The 18,623-nt window shown below is 38.1% G+C and overlaps 2 protein-coding genes across 3 annotated transcripts; both read right to left on the bottom strand.

Annotated features, from left to right (window-relative positions):
* Window positions 1-655: 655 nt before the first annotated feature.
* On the bottom strand, window positions 656-4,232 carry paf1 (PAF1 homolog, Paf1/RNA polymerase II complex component). Of its 2 annotated transcripts, none has more exons than XM_079571067.1 (14): window positions 4,028-4,232; window positions 3,533-3,562; window positions 3,369-3,461; window positions 3,116-3,237; window positions 2,963-3,029; window positions 2,778-2,879; window positions 2,597-2,702; window positions 2,450-2,518; window positions 2,213-2,316; window positions 2,003-2,119; window positions 1,799-1,927; window positions 1,584-1,689; window positions 1,405-1,489; window positions 656-1,308 (listed from the first exon to the last, which is right to left on the bottom strand). In XM_079571067.1, the coding sequence occupies exons 1-14, from the start codon at window positions 4,072-4,074 to the stop codon at window positions 887-889; spliced, it is 1,599 nt and encodes a 532-aa protein (XP_079427193.1). In that variant the 5' UTR covers window positions 4,075-4,232; the 3' UTR covers window positions 656-886. The 2 variants fall into 2 exon arrangements, with proteins under 2 accessions (XP_079427193.1, XP_079427192.1); XM_079571066.1 differs by having other exon boundaries at window positions 3,533-3,565.
* A 1,382-nt stretch (window positions 4,233-5,614) lies between these two features.
* taok1a (TAO kinase 1a) lies at window positions 5,615-17,904 on the bottom strand. The gene is made up of 20 exons (XM_079556982.1): window positions 17,479-17,904; window positions 14,867-15,109; window positions 14,206-14,277; window positions 14,002-14,103; window positions 13,621-13,666; window positions 13,438-13,534; window positions 13,250-13,363; window positions 13,080-13,171; window positions 12,892-12,985; window positions 12,742-12,823; window positions 12,391-12,558; window positions 12,119-12,319; window positions 11,900-12,028; window positions 11,595-11,831; window positions 11,398-11,526; window positions 9,329-9,532; window positions 8,948-9,187; window positions 8,624-8,836; window positions 8,330-8,512; window positions 5,615-8,174 (listed from the first exon to the last, which is right to left on the bottom strand). The coding sequence occupies exons 2-20, from the start codon at window positions 14,996-14,998 to the stop codon at window positions 7,656-7,658; spliced, it is 3,054 nt and encodes a 1,017-aa protein (XP_079413108.1). The 5' UTR covers window positions 14,999-15,109; window positions 17,479-17,904; the 3' UTR covers window positions 5,615-7,655.
* Window positions 17,905-18,623: the final 719 nt, after the last annotated feature.

Below are 18,623 nucleotides of genomic sequence, written 5' to 3' on the forward strand. Positions count from 1 at the left end.
CCCCTGGACAGTGCGTATTGTAGCCACGCCCACAGATCAACTTTCCGCAGGATCAATGGAAAAAAGTGTTTATATGTCATGGATCTATTATAAAATGTCCGGTGTCCACATAATAATAATAAGAATTATTATTATTATACTTATTATTCATAATGATATCGACTGCAGGGGTAAAAGGATTGTGTGTTGTTTCAATATCATCAAAATACATATTGTTCATAAAAAATAGCGTTCTTTTTATATATTATCTCAATGCTGACAAAAGTTAAAATAAATATGCCATAAACATGTCTTCAATATTCATTAAAGGCACACTGCGGAACATTTTGGCCAATACTGTTGCCATCAACACAAAACATGCTCCCACTAACCAGCTCGACACAGAAAAAGCTATTTTTTTTTTGTAATCAAAGAATGGATTTGGATGAGGACCTAACCTGTTAAAATCTCAAATTCTGCTGACTTCACTCAAGATCACCATGGAAACGAGCTGGAGACTCCCGATAAAGCAAAGGCACATGTTTGTTTGTACATTTATGTATTAAGTATTTTTCAATTATGAAAATATCGGTCATAAATAAATGCTTAAATTCTACACCTCAAGCAAGTAAGAAAGGGGAAGAAAAAGTACAAAACGTCTGTTGCATTTTATTTTTTACAAAGTTGTACCACAATGACATATTACAAGAAGGAGTTGATCGATCATTCTTTATAATGATCAGACAGGAGACGTTTACAAACGGCACTAAAACTACAAATAAAAACATCATTCTTTTTTTGTATAATTATCAAGATAATCAAGATGAAAGTAATTTTATGCCAAGCAAACAAGTTATCTAGGCATGTTTGTAGCTTTAAGGAAATACAATAGAAGCTGGTCCAGGCTTTATTCACTGTCACTGGCTACGCTAGAATCTGAGGCTCGGTCACTGCCGCTGCGAGCATGTGTTTCTGAATGACCACTGCTATGGTCACTGTGAGCAGGAGACGCACTGCGGCTTCTGCTGCCACCTCGGTTTCCACCTTCGTCCTCACTTCCGCTGCCCTCATCTCCACTGCTCCTGGCTCCAGAGTTCTTGGGCTCATTGTCATCACTGTCATCGTCGCTGCCAAAGATTTCCTCTTCATCGCGCAATTCTCTGGTGCGGTCCTCTCCGCTCTCGCTGCCACTACCACTTGCCTTCCTTCTCCGCTTCCCTCGGTCCTCATCCTCCTCCTCCTCTTCTCTTTGCTCCTGTTCTTCTTCTCCCTCTGAGTCACTGCCGAAGTTGTCACCATCACTGCCACTGCCCTTCTCTTTCTCATCACCTGTAAAAATATATTTAACCTCAATAGCAAGCAGATTGTGGACGAAAACTTGCACTTGTAGAGATAATGCAAAAGCTGATAAAGCTAAATACTGACCAGATTCTTGCAAATCTTTATCCAAATCCATATCTTCCTCTTCATCTTCTGGTTCATGGTTCTCCAACTGAGCTTTACGGGCTTCCTGTAAATTAAATTACAATATATATATAAAGTTTTATGCTACGTATGGAATATCATTTTTAGCAGTAGGCGTACTTAGCATTAAGCCCTCTTACCTGCGCTTCAAGCTCTTTCTCATTCATGTCTCTGTGCTTACAAACCAGCACAGCATTTGTAGTGGACTGTGCTCCAGCTTTAGCTCTTCTCTTACTTAGACGCACTCTGCAAGTCAAAGTGAGGTGTCAGAGAGAGAGTGAGTCAGAGAGAGATCTAGACAAGCTGCAGGTATTCAATCCTATGAAATGACAAGTAAAATGGTTTTGGATGATACCTAGTTTCAAGTTCATTGTAATAAACACCATCGCCATCTCGAAAAATAAAGAAGTAGTTCTCTTCATAACCCTTGCTGGCTTTGTTCTTGACATTCCAGTTGTACTCCCTGGCAATCTTGTAATCATACCTTCAATAATAAAGCAAAAATAATTACTTAGAGAAGTCATAATTGTAAAGAAAAAGATCAGGTAAAAATGCTTACAGATCATCAGCCATATAATCCATGCCCTCATCAACATCTCTTTTGCGTTTCCGAAGAGTATCTTCATTGGGCAAGAAGTAAGCCACAAACTGATTCCCTTCTTCATCCATCATACCCCTGTATTACAGAAGAGAACAGAAAACGTAGTTACAATATAAAAAGTAAAGTAAGATAGCGTTAATGCTGCGACGGACTAAATGAACGCAGTACCTAATCATGGCCTGAGACATCATTTCCACGCCTGCAGGTGCTGACATGTCTTTAGGAGCAGGATCAGAATCAAAGATGACTTGAGCACATGGGTTGATCCACATCTAGGGAATTCATTAAATGTTACCTTCTACCAGCAATTTTGTAAGTTTAGTCTCCAAATAGTCATACAAAATGGCATGCCTTTACTGAAGAATAAAATGGTTAAATGTAAAACTTTTTTTGGAATGTGCTCACCTTAAAGTCAGGGAACACAGGCAGTACCTCCACAGGAGTAACTCTAGGTTTGCTGTAATGCTGCGCAATCTTTAAGGCGAAAAAACCCCAAAACATTTCAGATAACTCGATACAAAAATAGATCTTGTATAATAATCTTTTACTCACTGATTTCTGTGCATCTTCAAATGTCTTCTCAATGGCTGAAATCTGACTGTCTCTATCTTTGTAAATCTCTTCTTCTGTGAACTGCTGTTTGACTGAAACACCAATTCTAAAACCACAAAAACACTGGTTTGTAAAAAATATAACACAGATAGAAGGGAGGAATAAACCTAGGAAAACTTACTTGACTTCCACTTTCTCATTAGAGACACCATATCTGTTAAACTCTGTGGAAATGTATTCGGTTTTCCTCATCCATGGCACCACTTTGGCATGCTGTTGCGACCTTGTGGGGGATTTTATGGGAAAGTTAATGAAATACCTGGCAACACAACCAAACATCAGCACGAGACATTTATGTATGCTTACCTTTTTGAACTGGATGGAGCCTGGATGTCTTCTTCCAAAAGCTTTTCATCAGCTGGATCCAACAGTACTGCCGAAGCACATAAAAACAATTCTAGCAAAATCCAATAAAAACACCACACATTACTCAAACCTACACATGCAAGGAAAGCTTACTGCTGGGGTCAACACGATAGGTGTCTGGGTTTATGAGATCAATTGTCACTCCGAGGTCTGGTTCAGTCAGTAGCTCATGCTTGTGTTGTTTCTCCAGAGATGTAGCCTTGTACTGTACAAATCTAAAACACAAAATAACTATTACACTTGTGGCAACAGCAGTAGGGAGTAGGAACATACAAGTGTGAGCTCTCAATGGAGGACACGGCTAGCATACAAGTGACAGTTTAATTATTAAGTAACTAGTTGTCACCTGTGCTGGTCGAAAGGATATGCAATGAATTTGGGGTCAAAAGGGATGTCAGGAAGGCTGTTGCAGTACTTCACACGGCAAACAACTCCAGACCTACAAAAAAAAAGGAAAATGTGTGGTTAGTTTACTTGTATTCAATGCTCTCAACATTTTTTTTGTATTACCTCTCAGGGACAGTTCTGTGCGATGATTGCCTGCTAAAGATAAACAACAGAGCTTTAATAAAGACAGCCTTTACTGCTAATCACCTTGATGCCAATGAAATACACATTTCATGCCATCAACTGATTTTGATAAGATAAGACAGAACTTTATTGACCTCACAATCGGGGAATGAGCAAACAATGTGAAAACAGGTCACTATAGCTCATCTTGTTACTACTAACCACGAATTAGGTATGTCTTATATATTTGAAGATACATAACAGCAAACATGTCTTTATTTACATGTGTAATATAAAAACAAAACATCCTCGGTTACGTGTATCATGTTTTATTTTTTTCATGTTTTAACTATATAATCAGACCAAAGCATAAAGTAAGCAGTGCAAACACAGATATATAATAAACGTTATAATATTATAGATCCGTGTTAGATAAGGAAACTAACAGCTATAACTAACCCGACGCTAGTTTGTATTACCACAATAGCTACTTGCCTGTGACCGTCTTCTCGCTGAGCCTGACTTTGAATCGTCGGTGCCATGTTGGAGCCCGAACAAACAAATAGTTACGTACGTATTAGAAAATGGAAAAACACAACCCAAATCTCTTCAACCGAGAAGCATAATTTGGTTATTTTGCTGCGAGGGGACAGGGAAGCGCTCATGCCGCTGGCCCCGGGTAAATGTAGTGATGTTAAGGATGGATTCTGTGAAAGACCGCCCCCTACTGGACGGGAGGATTGACGACTTTATTATTTATCAATTTTCCCAGTAGCACGTCGCCCTCTACAGTTCAACAAAGTCAGAGCCCAGGCGTACAAAATAAATCAGATGAATACATCTAGTCGACCACTTGAAATACTGTGGGCAATATACAGGTGCTCGTCATATAATTAGAATATCATGAAAAAGTGTATTTACTTCTGTTATTCAACTGAAAATGTGAAACTAATTTATGATATAAATTCATTACATGCAAAGTGACATATGTCAAGCCTTTGTGTGTTATCATTTTGATGATGGCTTAATTTTCTGAGATTTTTAATTTGATGTTTTACAAGCTGTGAGCCATGATAATAAAAAATAATAACAAAGAAAGGCTACATATCTCACTTTGCATGTAATGAGTCTATCATGTATTAGTGTCACAGTTTAAGTAGAATAATAGAAATGAATGCACTTTTTCATAATATTCTAATTATATGACGAACACCTGTATACTTACATTTTAATACTTAAAACTGACCAAAAATCTTTAGCATCAACACATCATTTCATAAGTGACATTCTAGGGTTTTCAGGAAAAACTAAACAGTTCTAACCTAAAATGGAGCAGTGTTTTGGAGAGCAGAATGAAATAACATCTCTATTTGGCAATTTCACTGAGGCTGACAATATGTGATATGTGAGTATCACAAAAATGGCTCCTAGCAATACGCTGATACCTCACTGGTTAGAGTTAGTGACTTATTTAATTTTACTGATCTATGGGAGTATTATTGTTTAATACAGTAATCATTACTTTAATACAGTAATCATTACACTATACTGCTTCTGGTTTGTGAATGTGCAGCTGCAAGTTTCAAACTGCGGTCCGCAGAGTGAACTGCAGTGAAGTTGTTTGGCAAAGAAGACTCAGAAAGCCAAGCTATACCAACTTTTTTTTCTTTTATTACAGCTGATTTCTTTCAATATCCCTCTGCCCACACAATGGTAATACAATATTGCCAGATGATACAAACAAAATAGTGAATTTGATCTTTTTTTGTGTATTTGTTTTATACTTAACCCACACTTAGTATTTTTCCATCCTGTATGTAGCATAATAATCTCTGACATTCAATATCATGTTCCACCATCTATACATTTTAATACAAGTTATGAGTTGCAGTGGTAATGTGCCCGAAGAATACTGTCATCTTCAAAGAAATGCTATTTCTTTTCATAAATTCTGTCACAACATCCTTTTAGGGTTTGTGGCTACACACACATCCGATCCTCTTGCAAAGGGCTCAAAAGCGAAAACAATGAAGGGGTGCCTGGATTTTAGACATACGTATGGCACAGTGTTTGACGTCTGCCTTTTTCTTTTTTTTCTTTTCTACCAAGTCTCATTCGGAATTTTGCAAATGTTCAGTCAGTAGGACACATTTTGACATCAAAGTTTGAGTCATAATTGTTAAACATAACATAATCGTTGGATAAGCATCGATATCCAGACCCCGCCGCTCACACAAAACATTCAGACAGTGAAGACAAAGTGTGCATAAGAAGAAATGGTTGGCTTGTATAATGAGGTTTGATTGGCCTAACATTCAAACTCTTGGCTGCTGACACACACAGGCAATTAAAAAAATTACACTTGCCTTTTTGTACTAATTCAAAAAGGGAAATACAACAAGAACTGTACCAAACAATGTTAAAAGCTGTTCATATGTGTATTAGAACAAATGAAGAGCAAGACAATAATAGAACAAACAATGACCCTGCATCTAAAGTTTGAAGGGAAGGGTACAAGCAAATAAGCAAAACCATATACCCAATAATTAAAAAAAAGAAAGATTACCTTTTAAAAGCAATTTCTGGAAAATAACATCTTTTACTTGAGAGTTTACTAAATATAGTGCGGTCTGCCAGATAAATAAAGTTTATCTTAGAACGTTTTCATAAAAAAATGTTTTCGTCACTGAATGTTTGAATAAAATATACACATATAAACATAGAACTCTAGAATTAATCTCAATGGATAAGGTTTTATTTTTTAACAAATATGCTTGAATCAACTTGGAAAAAGATAAACTGACCCGATGGCACCCAAAACAACAAAGTGCTTTGCCACTTTAATATTCAGTTAGTTATATTTGGCCATTTGTACAGTGTGTAAAGACAATTATGTCAGGAGAGCATGTGCTTAGTTCAGTCACCCATGATGAGGCATTAAAAGCATGTGTGACCGAGCACCTTTATATCATTAGTGTTGCTTGGGTCTTCAACTCTGTAGCTTATGATTAGTGCCAAGCCTGCTGTTATGGTCAGGGCAATATTTCTGGCCAAACTTGAGCATTACTTACGTACACATACAAAACTTTGTAATCGCCTTTCTGTGTCTGAACTTGTAAAACTGTAACATGCAAAAGGATGACATCAGGCCATCAGTGCCTTTCTGCACTTGAGAACCTGCCCGTTGGGTCTGATACATGTTAGCACAATCATTTCAAGTTCCAGACTTTACTAAATACACACTATCAAAGCAACCATCTGAATTGATCTCTTTTGCATAAAGCTGTGTAAAGTGCAGTGAAATAAGCAGCAGTTTAAAGGCACTACTAAAATATTGATTACAAATGTATTTGTTGAAAAATATGAAAGCTAGTGATGTAACCTTCAAGTAACTCCAATATAAAAAGGCATTTACAATATACTTCCCCTCAAGACTGTTTAGACATTATTGTTCAAATATATTGAGATTAATTGCTGCAAAATCATAAAATTTGTGTGTGAACATTCAGTTGCATGCGTCTGAAATTGCAGACAATGATTAAAATCTTTAAAACATTGATCTAAGCAAAAGTGTAAAAAGGCACAGCAGTAGTGTTCTTTGACTAAAACAGGCATATTACTACTAAATAATTTCCCCTACAGACCATTACAGCAGGCTTGTAAAATGGCAGCAAAGCAATTTAGGAGTGGTGTGCTTGGACCAACAACAGATTATCAGCCAGTGTATGAATGACAATGAACCGAAAAAAAAATATATATTTTTAAGAAATAGGGGCTAGTAGAAATGAAGATAAATAAAACACTACATTGTGCATACCTAAAGACATCAATAACACAAGTCGAATCTAAAGTTATCAGTGTGCAAAGTGAGAGTAATGGCTGTAGATAGACATGAGAGTTCTGCTTGAATGGTCACTTTGTCAAACAAAGAATGGATATTATTGAGTGCCAATTATCTGCTGTATGCAGCCCTTTTAACCTGAGCACCATGTATTTCCTGTACATCCACATTTGCCCAGAGAGAAAAAACTGAGGCGTATTATGGGTGAGCAGAGCAGCAGGAAAGAGCCATTTCTCTGAACAAACTCCACATTAGCATACTCACTGCCTAGCTCCGAAATATCTAAGTGAAGGAAAGATGCGAGCCATTTGAGATCTGAGAGGCCACACTGGTGCTCCTGCTCATGGCTGGATCACTGCGTCCTGAAGGTGTCCTGCCCATTCCTTGAGGACTGTTCTGTATTCCTGTACTGCTACGAGAAACCAGAGATCCAGAAGATGCATGCCCCCAAGGATGGTGTCCCCCAGCACCCTGCATGCTCTGCCCCCATGCCTGCTGTCCGGGTGCCGCTCCAGGACTGGAGTGACAGTGGTACTGGCTGCCCTGGTGGCCTGAACTGACGCTGCCCCAGTGTTGTCCCTGGGAGCTCCCACATGGGTGTTGTTGATTACTCCAGTTCCCTGGAGATCCAGGAAAGCTATTGCTGAGGCCCTCTGGGGAGACATTTGCTAGCACCATGTTGCTGAAGCCAAGACGCATACTCTCAGAGTCAAAAGCTTCCACTTCGCGGGCTTGGCGCTCAAGGAGACTCCGGATTCGTTCCAAGCGTTCATTTCGTAAGGACAACATCTCTTCCTCGATCTTAACCAAAAGAGACATTTTCAGGTGAATATACAGTACTTCTATTTATGTAACAAGACTTTTGCATTCAGAAGCATTAACAATAGGCATCACCAAACTTGCTTATTTTTTGTGTTTAAATAACACTATCTAATGTGTAAAATAATATACAAGACCTTTTGCTCCAGCAGTGCTCTGCGCAGTGACACTCTTTGCTCCAGGTCTTTCTTTTCGCGCTCGTGCTGAGAATCCGTCTGCATCTTAATTTTGCTCTGGTAGGCATTGAGCAGCTCAAGCTCCTGCTGCAGCTGCATTCTTAAAGCTTGGCACTGAGCCTCCTGAGTCTCATCCAGACGAAGCTGAGAAAAAAAACAAGAGTGAGAGTCAACATCATTTCCCAACTGGGACAGAAGATGTTACTACAATATTAATTCGCAACTGTCCAGTTGTTCGGCCTGTCATATACTCACTGCTTGAGTGGAAAGCATCTCGTTGATTGAGTGTTCATACTGCTCCGCCAAGATGGCCAGTTTGCGGTGTTGTTCTTGTTTGAGACGCTTTAAAACTGCTTTGTGTTCAGACTTTGGTGTGGTCTCCAGCAGATGATTCCTCAAAGCCTTGTATTGTCTCGTTTGAATCTTACAAGTGTCCTGAAACTGTTTTTTGATCTGCGACTCTTTGGACTATTAAAGAAAAAAAAAAAATGAAATGTATTATTATTATTATAATTATTATTATTATTTACAAACAATTTAATATTCAGTATATATCAATATAAAACAAAGATACTTCACCTTGAGGCTCTTCGGCTGTTGCCGAACTTCCATGGCATGTTTCCGTCTAAGTTCTCTCTCTCTTCTTTTGTTGTACTCTTGCTGATTTGTGAGCTCAGTCTGGTGTTGAGTGTAAATGAGTTCAGCTCTAGTCTTTTGGATGTGACCAAGCTGGCGAAACTCCAGTTCTTGCATGGATTCATGATGGCGTAGAAGCATAGCATGTTCCAAGTCTTTTTGCGTCTGTCGCTTGTTTAGCTCCTAATTATAAAAAAGATTCGAAACACAAGGTCAGACACTCGTTATAGCGTTAGAGTTATAGTTATTCATATTTCACTTCAATTTTACTTCAAACGGTCTGAACTGGCTTCAGAGACATGCAGTGAAATTAAAAATGCTCACTTCGCGCACTAAGTCCTGTTCAATATTGTGACGGGCAATTAGAATCCTCCTCTTGAACCTGCGACACTCCAGCTCCAGGTACTGCCTCTGTCGGCGCTGTAAGTTGGCCTCTTCCTCTGCCTGGAAATGGTGGAAATTGTCTTTCTGCTTGGACAACCACTCCTGTTTTTCTTTCTTTGGTGTTGATTGGTTTTCATTCAATTCCTACAAAATGGGGAAAAAATGCAATAATGAATAATAATAACAATAATGAAAATTTGTTGTCCTCATATTGCAATGAGCTAGTATATATATATATATATATATATATATATATATATATACATACACATATATACATATATACATACATATACATATATACATATATACATATACATATATACATATATACAGTGCCTCTCGAAAGTATTCATACACCTTGAACTTTTGCACATTTTGTCATGTTTACAACCCTAAACATAAAGATTTTATTTCGATTTTTTTACTGAACGTTCACACACAAGTAACAGACAACTGTGAAGTGAAAGCAAAATGATACATGATTCTGTTATTTTTCAAAAAATAGAAAAGTGAAAAGTGGAGCGTGCATAAGTATTCATACAGCATTTTCTGAGTGCACTAAATTGCCTTTAGAACATTCCTAATGACTCCAGAATGTTCACACCTTGGCCTAACCATTAAATAGAGGCCACCTGTGTGTAATCTACTCTCAGTTTAATTTCAGCTGTTCTTTTAGGCCCTCAGAGCTGTGGTCGGAGTGTATTGGTCACTAAACAACATCATGAAGGTCAAGGAGCTCACCAGAGAGGTCAGGGAAAAAGCTGTCGAGAAGTTTAAAGCAGCGTTAAGTTATACAAAGATTTCCCAAGATTTAAACATCTCCCGGAGCACTGTTCAATCCATCATTCAGAAATGGAAAGAGTATAGCACCACTGCAGACTTACTAAGACACTGCTGTTCATGTAAACTAACAAACTGAACAAGGAGAACACTGGTAAGAAATGCAACCAAGTGCCCCAAGATAACTCTGGAGGAGCTGCAAAGTCCTGCCGCTGAGCTGAGGGAATCTGTACATGGGACTATAAGTCGTACTCTACACAAATCTGGCCTTCATGGACGAGTGGAAGAAGAAAGACATTATTGAAAGGAGGCCATAAGAAATCACGTTTGAAGTTTGCTAGAAGTCACATGGAGGACACAGTTCCATGTAGAAGAAGGAGCTTTGGTCAGATGACACAAAAATTGAACTTTTTGACCCAAATGCAAAACGTTATGTATGGAGCAAATCTGACACTGCTCATCGTCTTGAGTGCACCATCCCCAGTGTTAAATATACGGGGGGAGCATCATGCTGTGGGGCTGCTCATGCGGGGACTGGGGAGATTGTAAGAATAGTTGTGATGATGGATGGAGCCTAATACAGAGACATTTTGGAGGAAAACCTGCTGGAGTCAGCAAGAGAACTGAGGCTGGGACGGAAATTCACCTTCCAGCAGGACAATGACCCTAAACACAAAGCTAAATCTTCAATGGAATGGTTCAATTAAAACATATAAATGTGTTAGAATGGCCCGGTCAAAGTCCTGACCTAAATCCTATTGAAAATCTGTGGAATAATCTGAAAACTGCTGTTCACAAACGTTCTCCTTCTTATTTGACAGAGCTTGGGTTGTTTTGTAAAGAGGAATGGGCTAAAATGTCAGTCTCTACATGTGCAAATCTTGTAGAGTCAGACCCCAAAAGACTTGTGCTGTTATTGCAGTAAAAGGGGGTTCCACAAAGTATTCATTCATGCTGTATGAATACTTATGCAAGCCCCTCTTTTCACTTTTCTATTTTTTGAAAAATAACAGAATCATGTATCATTTCGCTTTCACTTCACAGTTGTCTGTTACTTGTGTGTGAACATTTAGTAAAAAAATCAAAATAAAATCTTCATGTTTAGGGTTGTAAACATGACAAAATGTGCAAAAGTTCAAGGTGTATGAATACTTTCGAGAGGCACTGTACATATATACATATACACACACATACACACATATACATATATATATGTATATACATACCTCCTTGAGCTGTTCTTTGCGTAGCTTATACTCCCGTTTTTGGGATTCCAAAAAGCTATTAAGCTCTTTCTTTTGCTGGTTCTGAATATGCTGTTGGAACTTCTTCTCATCATTGTTGAATGTCTTTGCCTATGAAACATTTATGACATTATAGTGCAGGAAAACTATTGACAGATAACAAAGCTTTTTAGCCTTACATCTTTCTCCATGGATGCCTGGTGTTTCTTGATTAGTTTCTCCATTTCCTGGGCAAAGCTGTTCCTCTGGTTCTCAAGTTCCTTGTCGAGACGCAGTCTGTGCTCATCCATCTCAGCTTTTAGTTTATTTTCTAGTGCCATCAGCTGTTTTTGATGCTGCCGTCTCATTCTTTTGTAGCCCAGAATTTGCTCCCTTAGCTCAGAATTTTGCTCATGCTCCTTTATTTGGCGAGTAAGCTGTCAACACATTTATTATGTTATTAAAACGTAAATGAGTCATTCATGTGCCAATGGCTTACACTTACAGCGGAGACTGTACGTATGGTGGCAAAGTGCTCACGATTTCGCTTTGGTCTTTGAGTTTGCGCTGCTGGGGACTGTGGCTCAGTTGGTCGAGTCTGAGGCTCAGCTTTTTCATTGACAGGTTCTTCATCCTTTATGTGAACATAAAGGAAAATTAAACTTTAAAAAAATACAAATATTAAAGTACATTAAATCTAGCTTTGTAGTCATTAAGCACTTGCCTGTTTGAGGTGTATGACAGAGCTGTTGGACATGACTGTGTGGTCACCCTCAAGCTCCAGTTCACTTTTGTCGTCACCCGCATCTGTCAGACTGTTGACTGAACTGCTCTGAGAGCTGGCACTTATTGACATACTGGGAATAGACTGATTGCTCCCAACACTGTTCACTGTGCCAGTACGGCTCACCATATTTTCTGACTCCTAAAATGAAAAATTATTCAACAGTTTGAAACATACAACACATTTCAGACCTATATGGGCCGGTGACATACCTCCTCCTCATCTTGCACTTCAGTTGCAGGGCCATTGTGGGCTTCCTGAAACAAGATCTTTTTCATTTTGCGATACTGCAGATTGTCTAACTCTCTCACTGCATCCTTGGTGCGACTTATTAGGTCCATTAAAACAGACTCGGGTCTTTCTCGTTGAACAAAGGCATGCTGCGGAAAAAAACAGAAATTACAGTCTCTGAAAAAAAAAAAAGTCAAATTCAAACATGCCCCGAGAGCATGACACTTTTCTGGTAATGTCAGGACTTTTGGAGGAATATCCTGACTTTATCCCGACATTGTCCAGCTGAGAGCGCATGTGTGAAATTTGGCTCTAGTTTCTTTTCATCTCACCTTTAGGAGCTCCTCAGAGTTGGGCCTATCCTGTGGAAATTTCTGAAGGCAAGAATCTACAAAGTTTCTGAAATAATCCGTCCTATAACCACAAGAAAACAATTAATTGTTTTGTTGTTTATATTAAACTGAACCAAACAATAAGCTTACCATTCACTTGACTGGAGTGTTGGACTTTCATTCTGTGCAATATGATATAAGGCACTCATCGCATTCATATTGAACAAAGGAGGTTTTCTCTCCGCTGTGAAAATACAGACATACATGTATATTTGTGATGGAAAGAGAGACAGATATTCTAAATGAATCAAAAATATAGGAAATAATGCTTGACATACCCAATTCTACGCAGGTTATTCCTAATGACCAGATGTCCACTTTACCATCATACTGCCCCTCATCCATTGCCAAAATGACCTCGGGAGCCATCCTGTGGATCATTGTAAGAGAATATAAGAACAGCCTCATCTATCATGCCTTTAAGTAAAAAAAATAAACAACAACATACCAATAAGGTGTTCCAACAAAAGAGTTTGCAGGACAGGCTATAGATGCAGAACCAAAATCTGCCAGTTTGACCTGTCCAAACTCCGTTAGTAAGACGTTTCCCGCCTTTATGTCTCTATCAAAATAAAACCGGTGAGATAAATATTTACTTATTTTTCTTTGTGTGTGTGCGTGGGGATAAAAACTTACCTGTGAATCATGTTGTGGGAATGAAGATAGGCCAAGCCCTGCAAAGCACCATGGGTAATTGCAGCAATTTCTACTTCTTGCAGGGGTTTCTTGTGAACTAGTGAAGACAAGTTAAGTGAGGCACAGGAAGTAAACCACTCATTGGTAAGAGATAAACATACAAACACAGTATTTTTACCTTACCTTCTAACAAGTCTGAAGCAGAGCCTAGACAATACTCCATCACAAGCTGTGTGAAAAAGTGAAGTGTTGTGAGCTCATTATACATGACAAATCGATCAATGTTCGTGTTACGGTACTCCAACTCATGCAACCATCAGTCCATTATTCATTTTAGTGTACGTAAATGCATCTGATTCTTGCAACAATGGAAGAAAGTTATGTACTTGTTTATATATTTTCATTATTCGTAATGAAGGTTAAATCATGTGTTAAACCTCATTCAGAAAAAAAGTGGAGACCTAAGTATTGAAAACATAGTACATCATCAGTGATTAGAATCGGTTACTGCTGTTTGTGGAAGAGTAAGTGGAGCACCCCACTTATCTCCTGAGTACACCTTACCCAGGCAGTGTGCTCTCGGAGATAACATCCTTTATATTCTATACTATTTGGATGTTGTATTCTCTGTAGAAACTTCACCTCCTTAATGATATCTTGCCATTTCTAAAAAAAAAAATAACAACATAACAATACGGAATAGAGGTGTTATAGATGCATCACTAATAACTGCATTTACTGTTATTACAGTTATTACACTTATGGTACCTCTATTGGCTGTTTTCCACTATAAGACATCTTCTTGATGGCAACCACATCATTTGTCCGCACATCTCGTGCCTTCAAGAAAATGTAATTCAATTAATGGCACAATCCAATGCAAAACATCTGGGGTGCAAGCAATTCATTTTAATTAAGGCGCAACAGCTAATGCGAAAAAAAAAGTGTTTTTGTTTGCTTTTTTCTTTTACTAACAATGAAGGAGGGAGTTCATCCATTGTAAATTGTTAGTTGGTCGAAACTCAGTCCTTACAGTGTTAACACATTTAGAAATGTGTTAAACTGGTATATTCACAGGGAGCTGTAATGTAATCAACAGCAAGCCTCGGTTTTCTTTATGCATTCATACGTATATACACATACATATATATATTTAATCTTTTTTAATTTCTATTAATTATTGTATGTACTCATTTTGTGGTCTAGTTAAGTAGTCCATTTGTTTTATTGTTTTTATGATCTTATGTGCAGCACTTTATTTATATTGCACATTTGGACTACAGAAACATTTCTAAAGTGGATTGGATAGTTAGATTCTCAACACAAAAAAGGTATTTTTCACAAATGTCTGCTTTTATAACATGCTGAAGGAACAACATTTATTATACAACTAGAAATATCAAATGACCTTTAAGATATTGGTACTTACAAAGTAAACAGCACCGAAGCTGCCATGGCCAATTTCACGCAGATCAGCAAAAAGCTTTTCTGGGTCCTCTTTGAAGAAGAGATCTGCAATTTCGGGGTCCTTCAGACTCCCCGCCCGACTGCTGTTGGGCATAATTGAAAAATGGGGCGCCGCTGTCGCCAGGAACTATCTGGGTCTGCGACAGCGACTTAAATGCCCCCGCTGAGGGTTCATTTGCAGGACAATAGCCTCATACGTTCAAACCTACAACAGAAGAAAACATTACAATAAGACTACAGCATATTAGGGCTGGGACAATCCACTTTTGTCACGATCCGATACGTATCACGATACTCAGGGGCCGATCCGATACGTATTGCGATACAGTAAGTAATCATGATAAGTAATATGTTTACTTATGTGTCCAAAGTTTATAAACCAAATACCATTTGACATAGATTGATGTGTTAAGATTGAAAAGTGCATTAACACAAAATGTAACAAAGTGTTGTTACAGGAAATCAAAGGTGTATGATAAAAATGCCTCCAAACACAAGTATTGAAAGTATTGCAATACTTGATAAAGTATCGATGCTTAGTATTACAGAAAAAAGTATTGCTATCCAAATCTGATCCGATATTTTGTCCCAGCCCTCCAGCATATGCACCAATAAAACAGAAATCTGGGGTTTTAATCTGAAGTACTTTTTGCACCTTCATAAAGTTACGGTATGTGGTACAAATAAGTACAATAGAGTAGAGCATAGAAAAGACTGACTAAATCAAAAAAGCATCTCTGATGAAAACTACGGGTGAAACTAGTACCTTGAGGACTTGTTAATGTAAAAATAAACAATACATGTTATTGTATCTTTATATCAGCAGGGCATGTTTAGAGACAATTCAGGAATTATCAGTCAAAAAAAGCATTTCCGTGATTGGTTCTATTTAGAAAAAGATTAAAATGGAGTCAAATATAATCCTGCAGTGGATTTCCCAAAAAACAGAAAACATCTTTTGTTTTGTTTTTTAATTCAAACTGTTTTTATGGACACAATTATTCATAACATGCTATAAAATAATACAATGAATCATCCTCATAACACCTACGAGCAGACAATGTTATAAAGACTTCCTGATTGGTCAGGACAAGATAACAGAAGAGAGTTCTAACAAAGCTAACCAGATTATTTAAACATAACTGAGTAAAGAAAGGAAAAAAGGTGGATACAAAATTAACAATGAATTATCAAAGCGTAACTGGAGGCATTTTGACCACACAGACACATCAGGCATTACAGATGTTACATCGAGGCAGGATGAGATTGCTCTGGAAAGTTTACCGAGTCCAAGTGCCTCAGATGATCAGTGGTAAATAGATGCAGAGCTGACGCTACAGTCACAAGACCTTTACCCAGCCAGAAAGAAACAGCCCCCAGTTTAAGCAGACATCTTTTGTCTCACCACAAGACTGAACAGCTCACTATCTGACAGACTGATGCAACCAGAGCTCAGAACTAAAGCCCTGTGCAGGACAGTGCCTCTTTAAGATCATTGTTCTGTATGACATTGCTTGTGAATGCGCCATGCTGTCTATTTAAGATGGTATTTTAATCATGTCTGTGGAAATCACACATGTGAGTGATGATAACCTTCAAAAACACCTTAGCATTCCACCTAGCACACATTCAGAAGAATGCAGAAGGACAGGACAACAAAGCTGGAGGGCTGGAATTCCCAATGTATGCACGCACTGTGAAGCACTCATCTACATTTCCTGGTCACAATGTTATAGGAAGGTTTGAATGAGGCATACTAGGATTTGACAAGTAATACAATTCACATTCATTAAGCAGCAGTGCTGTCATGTGTTACGACTATCAACTCACAAGGCAGACTGGAACTGAAGTCCAACCTGTACTGCAAAGGTTTCAGAAAAAGAATTGAATAAACCATTCTCAATGGCTGCTCTATTTAAGAAATTATATTTTTTTCATAATCAACAGTCTGAATTTGGCACCCAATGTCTCTCAAAGTTTCAATTTAAATACAATCTGGGTTAATTATAGTGGTTAAAATGGACTTACATAGGGCCTATTTAACACTGAGTGGGACTAAATGCAGTTACATAAAAAAAAACATCACTATAAACCAAACTACCAAAGTAAGTTTTGTTTGTGTGAAGTAAGAACTTGAGTATACAGAAAACTCCACAATACTACAAAGCATGTAAAATGTTAGATAACTGTTTAAACATTACAATATAAAATACATTTCAGATTATCTCATATATACACGTTGTTGTCCTCTCATAATCACTCTCCTGGGAGAAGCCATGTGGTCAAAAAACACAGAAATGAGAAGAGCTCAGTATAATGTTGGCTTTATGTGCCATCACAATTTATACAGTGACTGTAGTGTTATGTTAGCCACACACAAAGTTAGCACGGCTAAGTTACGTGTCGTGGTTTTACAATGATTTAAATATTAATGGCATTATGTCCATGTACACCCACTCATTAATGAAAGGGTGATGAACAGCAGGACGTTTTTATTACCTGAAAAAGTATAACTTTATAACCAAACAAATCTCGCTCCTGTTTGCTACTTTAGCTTAGCCAGCTCAAACTCACCCACTTCTGACAGGCCAGGCTTCTGCGCTGGGGATAATGTCGTCTAATTCACAACAGTTACAAATTATGGCAGCGATCCTCCGTTTTTAGTTCCAGTGTGTTGTTTCCGAAGTGCCAGATACTTCGGGTCTCTAGAGCTGTCAGTAGATTTAAGCATAGATATTTACCTAAATGTTAGGACTAAAATCCACACCCTGAAGTAAGTGGGGAGCTAGAGTTGTCGAGTCCCACTCCCAGGTTGATCCAAAGATGGCTGCCAAGCTCACTGCCGCCTCCCTTCGTCAAAATACGATAGAAAAACGCCAAAGTCGCTCAAACACCATCAAAAAGTCTTCCAAAAGCCACACAAATAGTCGATGTATTGTTACAAAAAGTATACGTAATCTCTTGTCAATCAGACTACTTTGTTGTTGAGTTATGTTGAAACTCTTAGCTGGGGACCTGCCTGCGGCAAAGGGCAGTTGCAGTTCCTGTCTAACTGCTGCAGTAAAAGACTTATGCGCGTATAGTTTCACTTTCCACAGGTACACCTTCGTGTACCTCGTATTAAAATAATTATAGTAAAAACAAACCTTGGTCTGTACTGTTCGGGGATGTAATAACCATGTAATAACTTCACCAAAACCATGGTTATAAAAAGGACTTTGCTATGTGGTCATCCATTTGTGATTGTCCATTCTACTCTAAAATGTACTAAACTAATGGGACATTCTACTAATTATTGTGATTTTCTTCAATTTGCCTGATTTGAATAAATTCTCTGTCTGTCTGTCTGTCTGTCTGTCTGTCTGTCTGTCTGTCTGTCTGTCTGTCTGTCTGTCTGTCTGTCTGTCTGTCTGTCTCATCTTGACATCCATTTTCGTCTATAAAAATTTCAATTCGGCTCATAATTATCAGCGTTTTACTAATTGGGGGAAAATAAATACATCTGATGGAGGATGTGTCCATACATGCGCAGATATGCATACTGTTAACATCATTTCAGTGGTGGAAATATTTATCTTCATAATTCAGTTAAATTATGTCAAAGACAGATCCTTATTTTTTACAGTCTATGAGACAGATAGACGTTCCAGTGTTACACACCTTTTTAAGCCATCACCCATCTCCAGCAAATAAATTCATATTCTAAAAGTTCACACTGG

Source organism: Gobius niger, assembly GCF_951799975.1.
Source record: "Gobius niger genome assembly, chromosome: 1".
Lineage (NCBI taxonomy): Eukaryota > Metazoa > Chordata > Actinopteri > Gobiiformes > Gobiidae > Gobius > Gobius niger.

Excerpts from the sequence above, each read along its gene's own strand:
- paf1 (XM_079571066.1), bottom strand. The coding sequence starts at position 4,074 with ATGGCACCGACGATTCAAAGTCAGGCTCAGCGAGAAGACGGTCACAG. Across the intron at positions 1,928-2,002 it reads GATTATATGGCTGATGATCT|GTATGATTACAAGATTGCCA; the intron begins GTAAGCATTTTT and ends TTATTATTGAAG. Across the intron at positions 1,690-1,798 it reads TACAATGAACTTGAAACTAG|AGTGCGTCTAAGTAAGAGAA; the intron begins GTATCATCCAAA and ends TTTGACTTGCAG.
- taok1a (XM_079556982.1), bottom strand. The coding sequence starts at position 14,998 with ATGCCCAACAGCAGTCGGGCGGGGAGTCTGAAGGACCCCGAAATTGCA. Across the intron at positions 13,667-14,001 it reads TCCGAGAGCACACTGCCTGG|CTTGTGATGGAGTATTGTCT; the intron begins GTAAGGTGTACT and ends TTTTTCACACAG. Across the intron at positions 12,029-12,118 it reads CTGTCATACACCTCAAACAG|GATGAAGAACCTGTCAATGA; the intron begins GCAAGTGCTTAA and ends GTTCACATAAAG.